This window comes from Monosiga brevicollis, genomic scaffold (assembly GCF_000002865.3).
Source record: "Monosiga brevicollis MX1 MONBRscaffold_7 genomic scaffold, whole genome shotgun sequence".
Lineage (NCBI taxonomy): Eukaryota > Choanoflagellata > Craspedida > Salpingoecidae > Monosiga > Monosiga brevicollis.
In genome coordinates, this window is record NW_001865044.1 from 746,009 (window position 1) to 752,008 (window position 6,000).

Consider the following 6,000-nt stretch of genomic DNA (forward strand, 5'->3'; position numbering starts at 1 on the left):
TGACAACAACTGTCACTTTGCTAGTTGCCGAGCATGGAGCCGCCTGTACCGGCAGCAGCGGGGCGGCGCCCGAAAAAGGCTGGCAAGAAGCTGGTGAAGAAGAATGGTGAGTTGAAGCTCAGGCTTGGTGTGTCCATTTGCGACGAGTTTGGATCTCAAGCACCATGCTTACCACCTTGTCTTGACGAAAGCCGGCAAGAAGAAGAAGAAGAAAGCACAGAATGCATCAGCAAACTCGGTTGCCAACGGAGAAGGCCCAGCAGCCAAGGTCTGGCTCGTTTCTCCTTGCGATGGCCGGCGCAGACCGCACGTGATTTATGGATGTAGAGTCCGTGCTTTTTGAGAGAGCCATGCTTGTTTGTTTTTAGGCGTTTGAGGTTATTCAGGACAACGATACGTTGCGATGGGACCGTGATTTGACGGAGGAGGAACTCGAAACCTACAAAGCGCTTCGGCGTGAGCGATATCGTGAGGCGCTGCGCGCCCGCGTGACGGCGATAGAAGCCCGCGAAAGCGTATGAGTGGACTACTGTGGCACCACCTTATTTTTTTATTTTATTTTGTTCTGGTTATTGTCTCTTCTGCGGCCCTGGCGATGTCCGCTGCCGCTCTGCTGCCACCGCCCTGCGGCATCCTGATTGTTGATGACTTGTTCAAGTGACCCCTCCCGCTCCCCGGGCCCGTGTGGCTCGCATCTCCATCCAAGTGAAGCGGTGAAAATGATCATTCCTCTCGTGCTACTACCTAAAATCCCTGGGCTGGTCACACATCACTTCTTTGTTTTTTATGCTTGTAGAATGTGCGCACGCACACCCCGTTATTCAAGGCGAGTTGCTGGCGATCTGAGGTACAATGCAAACATCAATTTTAGACGCTTTCCTCGGATGACAACCAGGGAGAGTGGGCCAAGGGATTGAACAAGAAAGACCACCTGGCGATGAGCGCGTGGGCAGCAAGAAATCCGGAAAGAGAAATGACACGATAACAACCTAGCAATAGCGGGAGTCAAGGGCGACTCAAGTCGGGAAGCCGATCCTGACGGCCTCTCCCTCAGTCAAACTTGAGGTACTGCGCCAACTGGCGGGTTTGCTCAGCGGCATTGCCTATGTATGTGGCGGGCGTGAGCGCCAGAAGACGCTCCACCTCTTCTGCCGGCAGGTCAGCACGAATGCTGTCGATGAACGAGGCCATGGTGGACTGGTCCACTTGCTTGCCCTAAGCATAGCACACCAATCAGACCCAGCGATTCATGATGCGCACAAGGCCAGCGACAGGGAAATGATGACATCAATCAGCGGCAGCGTGCACCGCGTGTGATGTCTCGCTCAACTGCGGGACCAACAAACCTGAGTGAACTCCTTCAACTTCTCGTAGGGGTTGGCCACGCCATAGCGGCGCATGACGGTCTGGATGGGCTCTGCCAAGAGCTCCCAGTGGGCGGCCAGATCGGCGGCGATGACAGCCGTGTCGACATCCACTTTTTTCAAGCCATGCAGGGTCGACTTGTAGCCGATCATGGAGTGAGCCAGGCCGACTCCCATATTACGGAGAACGGTGGAGTCAGTGAGATCACGCTGCCAGCGCGACACGGGCAGCTTGCGAGCCAAAAACTCCATCACGGCGTTGGCCAGGCCAAGGTTCCCCTCGGAGTTTTCAAAGTCAATCGGATTGACCTTGTGAGGCATGGTGGAGGATCCCACCTCACCAGCCAATTTGCGCTGACGGAAGAAGCGCAGTGAGACGTAAGACCACATGTCTCGGTCCAGATCCAAAAGGATCGTGTTGAAGCGTGTCACAGCATGAAAGTACTCGGCAACAAAGTCATGGGGTTCAATCTGTGTGGTGTAAGGGTTGTGCACCAGGCCGAGACCCTCAACAAATTGGCGACCGAGGTCCCCCCATCGCAAGTGTGGGTAGGCACTGATGTGAGCGTTGTAGTTGCCGACAGCACCGTTTTTCTTGCCGCGAATCTCGACGGCGGCCAGCTGATCATACTGGAGCTTGAGGCGGTAGGCAAAGTTGGCCAGCTCCTTGCCCATGGTGGAGGGCGTGGCCGGTTGGCCGTGGGTGCGGGACATCATGGCCACCTCCGCGAGCTCCTCAGCCAAGGCACCAATGGCCGTGATGACTTCGCGCATGGAAGGTAGAAGCACCTCAGTGCGAAAGTCCTTGAGGCACAGGGCCCAGCTGAGGTTGTTGATGTCCTCCGACGTGGCGGCAAAGTGAATAAACTCGCTCACCGCGCGCAGCTCGCTGTTGCCCTCGGTAGCTTGTTTCAAAAAGTACTCAATGGCTTTGACATCGTGACGAGTGGTGGCCTCGATGTCCTTGATGGCCTGGGCGTCGGAGAGACTAAAGTTGTCTGCAACGGCCTGCAGTTCTTGCAGTGCTTCGGCGCTCAGTTCAACCTCAGTGATCTCTGGGATGCCAGCCAGGAAGCGAAGCCAGGCCACTTCGACCCGGACTCGGTTGCGCATGAGGCCATACTCACTAAAGTATGGGCGCAGATCCGCTGTTTTGGACGCGTAACGCCCGTCTACGGGCGAGACGCACGTCAACGGCTCAGCGGGCAGAGACATCTTTCTTTCCAGGCACCTGCGGGTATCAAGCTGGGGGTGAGGGAAAAAAAACAGCAAGTACTCGAGAGTCAAGCGGACGCAAACGTACAACGCGGTCACCACACAGAGAACTTGAAACGTATGACGCACCACAAACCACAGGCAGGGATGACCAGGGGCGAGGGAGGGGGCCGATGAAGAGAGGTAAGGGGCTGCACAGCCAGGCAACAAATGCATCACGTGCAACACATCTTCAGCATTGCGTGAAGCTTGTGAGGGTTAAGCTCTGCTCTCTGTGTCGTCTGCCTCTCTCTCTCTCTCTCTTTTGTGATGGTCGCGTGCTATGTACCTTGCGCAAGTGTAAGGGTGTTGTCAGCACTTTCTTGTTTGTTCGATCTTCTGCCCTCACTGACACACACACACAAAATACAGACACAAAACTTGTTGCTTCAAGTTTGATGAGCAAGTGAGAGATACAGCTTCATAAGCTAGATTGTCTCATCACTTCCGCAATGACGTTCGGCGGGTATGGCTTCCTCTCGACAAAGTCGAGGGGGCTGGGACCTCACTGGCCATAATCCGTCGTGGGATTGGCGGCCAGTTTCGAGGAACCAGATGCAAGGCTGCGATTCGCCGAAACCGTGTCGCCTCCAACTATAAAAACTCCTCTCCCATATGCCGATACTCGGCACTGACAACTGCAAACTCTTCTTCATCATCATCTCATCAACAAAAACATGAATTGCTTGCACAACACACAAGAAACATGAGACCGAATGGAACCAGTTGTCTACTTGCTACGCTTGCTCCGCTTGCCACTCTGCAGCAGATAATCGCACGTCAGCAAAGCAAAGCAAAGTGAAGGGAAGGCCGTTGAGACATGACAGTGAGCACAAGCATGCAACATACCGGGCGCTCCTCGGCCTCTGAGCGACGCTTGCGTTCATCCGCTAAACAAAGTGCGAGAACCACAGGAGGGGTAAGAGTCAGATGAAGCGGAGAATGGTCCCATAATAAACGGCCATGACCATAACACGCAAGACGACTGCGCACCTGCACGCGCTTGCTCCTCAAGATCGTCCCAGTCCTCGCCCTCCTCGTCACTGTCTTCCTCGTACTCCTCTTCGCTCTCCTCATCCCCCAGCTCCAGCTCGCTGTCGTCAAATTCCTCTTCAGTGGACTCCTGCCAAACAAACATCTCCAATGTGAGGGACAACGCCACAACGACCGCCGTCAGACTCAAAATCAGACGCGCTTCAAACCTCAGCTTCGTCCAGCTCGTCCTCTGAAACCTCAAACTCAGATTCTTGATCCTCGCTATCCTCGCCAGACTGATCGGGCTGTGATTTCGTGCACACTCAGGCAAGAATGAGCCATCCTTGCGCACAATTGGCACCGTGGCAGGCTTTGTTGTTGTTTTTTCACGCTCAAACAGGGCATAACCGCACGCACGTCGTCTTCGTCAAGGAAACTCCAGCCGCCATTGTCCAAAAACTCCTGTGGCTTGGTCGTGATCTCCTTCATGATCATCTTCCATTGGAGCGTCAGCGGGCCCTGCGTGTATCGGAACTCGCAGCTGTCCAGCCACTGCTTGATCATCTCGAGGTGCTTGTTGGGAATGGCGCCCACATGGTGCACTGGACGCTTGTAATCCTTGAAGATGAACACAATGTCAAAGTTCCGGGTACGGAAGCTCACACGCTCAAAGTGCACCCGCTCCACGTCGGCCAGCACCAATACAAAAGCAGGCTACCACGACATTTGAGCCCCATCCGTTGTGAGCTCACTCAAAGAAGCACGCCAACGAGCCGAGTACCAGCCACGCCCTCTGCGCGCCAGATGTACCTGTTCCGTCAAATTGACGAGGCAGTTGTCCGTGGGCATAAGCTTCACAGTGGTCTTATGCGGCACACCTAGAATCAGAGCACCGAATCATTCGTTTTGACAGGCTTGAGTTTTGCCACCAAGAGCCAGGGAGACGCCATCTGCCACGACTGAAGCAATTGTCATATACATCAGACATGCAGCACGCACCAGGGAATGCCAGCTTCTCGTAAGGCACCTCGAACATGATGCGCTGGCCGAGCTCTTCCTCGATGGTGCGGTAGAAGTTCTCAAACTCTTGATGAAACTTTTTCTTGAGACGACGCTCAGTCTGCTCGCGTTCGGCCTCCTCGCGCTCACCACGCCCGCGCACCTGGGCCAAATCTGTCTGGACCTCGCCCACCTCACGATAAAATTGCACATCTTTGACCAGCTTCTTGTCAATCAGGATGGGGTTCTAGAAGAATCAGAACACGAGTCAAGCGACGGCCCTCCACAGCGAGCCCCAGACCGGATCAAGGGAGCTGCTCAATTACCTTGAGGTGGAAATGCAATGCAATAACTACTTCGTTCTTGCAGGGCTGATAAAAGGCATTGCGGATATTGCTGCAGCACAGGCACGCCAAGGCAGGGAGGTCAGAACCTAAATGATGCCAAAGAAAGGGAAAAGGTGTTGACGCTGGCCCAAAAGCGCACCTGAACAAAATGTCAATGGGCTCGGACTTGCTTGTATACCGCAGACCGTTGGCATGCATCTGATGACACACGCAGGAATCAAGCACGTGTGTATGAGCTGAGCAAAACTGCACGCACATAGGGCGGATCAACTCACCTCGAGAGTGCCTTGGTTGCGCTTGCGGGTTACAGGACGAATGGACATGTCCCGCAAAACGACACGCTTCTGACCCGACGGCCTCATCTTGAGATCAGCTTGTTCCACTACTTGCTGTGGGAGAGAGAGAAGCATAAAAGATATGGGGAGAAAGCATGAGTACAGACACAGCCAAACACACACGTAAAGCGAATCATCGTTCAGAGCTGAAAGGCTTGCAGACCTCGTTGCGCTTGCGCTCAAGCTCAATGTCCTTGTACTTCTTTTGCGTATCACGGATGAGACGAAAGGCCGTTTGCAGGGTCGGGGCACTTTGGCTGCGGAAAGTAATCTCCTTGAGGTAGGCTTCGGGCTCATTCTATGAAGGCACAGGCAACAAAAGCGAAGGTCAGCAAGAACAAGGTGCATCACATCACTCAACTTGCTCGCATGCAAACGGGTTGTCAACAAAAAGCATGACGTACTTCGGCATTGGGACGAATATTCTTGATACCCGGATGATTGAAGTTGATGCGCAAGAGGGAGTGATCCTCGCCGTCTGTTTGCGAGACGTTCTTAATGCAAGAGATGTGAATAGGCGTTGCGAAGCCATGGATGGGAAGAATCACTGTCTCATGCCGGCGATCCACGATAATTTTTTGGGATTTGACTTTCTCGTACGGGAATCGCGTCGGATCTGTGTAAGCAATTGGCGTCTTTTCGGTGCCAAACTAGAAGATGAAAGAAAGAAAGAAAGAAAGAAGTCATGCCAAAGGAAAAAAAAGGGGGGGGGGGGGGGGGGGCCCA

The 6,000-nt window shown here is 53.9% G+C and overlaps 3 protein-coding genes across 3 annotated transcripts in view; all 3 read right to left on the reverse strand.

Moving 5' to 3' along the window:
- Positions 1-849: 849 nt before the first annotated feature.
- On the reverse strand, positions 850-2,725 carry MONBRDRAFT_32034 (uncharacterized protein). Its single transcript, XM_001745015.1, has 3 exons — positions 2,709-2,725; positions 1,347-2,595; positions 850-1,215 (listed from the first exon to the last, which is right to left on the reverse strand). Exons 2-3 carry the CDS (start codon positions 2,577-2,579, stop codon positions 1,051-1,053), a joined length of 1,398 nt encoding a protein of 465 aa, XP_001745067.1. The 5' UTR covers positions 2,580-2,595; positions 2,709-2,725; the 3' UTR covers positions 850-1,050.
- A 487-nt stretch (positions 2,726-3,212) lies between these two features.
- Positions 3,213-5,301, reverse strand: MONBRDRAFT_24617 (uncharacterized protein; the record flags this gene model as incomplete). Its single annotated transcript, XM_001745016.1, has 9 exons — positions 3,213-3,280; positions 3,612-3,741; positions 3,821-3,898; positions 4,011-4,307; positions 4,470-4,471; positions 4,593-4,839; positions 4,919-4,988; positions 5,079-5,137; positions 5,215-5,301. 9 exons carry the CDS (start codon positions 5,299-5,301, stop codon positions 3,213-3,215), a joined length of 1,038 nt encoding a protein of 345 aa, XP_001745068.1.
- Positions 5,302-5,437: 136 nt separating this feature from the next.
- The window catches only part of MONBRDRAFT_24618 (uncharacterized protein), a gene marked incomplete at both ends in the record, with an annotated part of 3,779 nt that continues 3,216 nt past the window's right edge, over positions 5,438-6,000 (reverse strand). Inside the window, 2 exons of the mRNA XM_001745017.1 lie at positions 5,438-5,572; positions 5,679-5,924. Of these exons, the coding sequence (XP_001745069.1) occupies positions 5,438-5,572; positions 5,679-5,924 (381 nt within the window). The remainder of the gene's footprint in view (positions 5,573-5,678; positions 5,925-6,000) is intronic.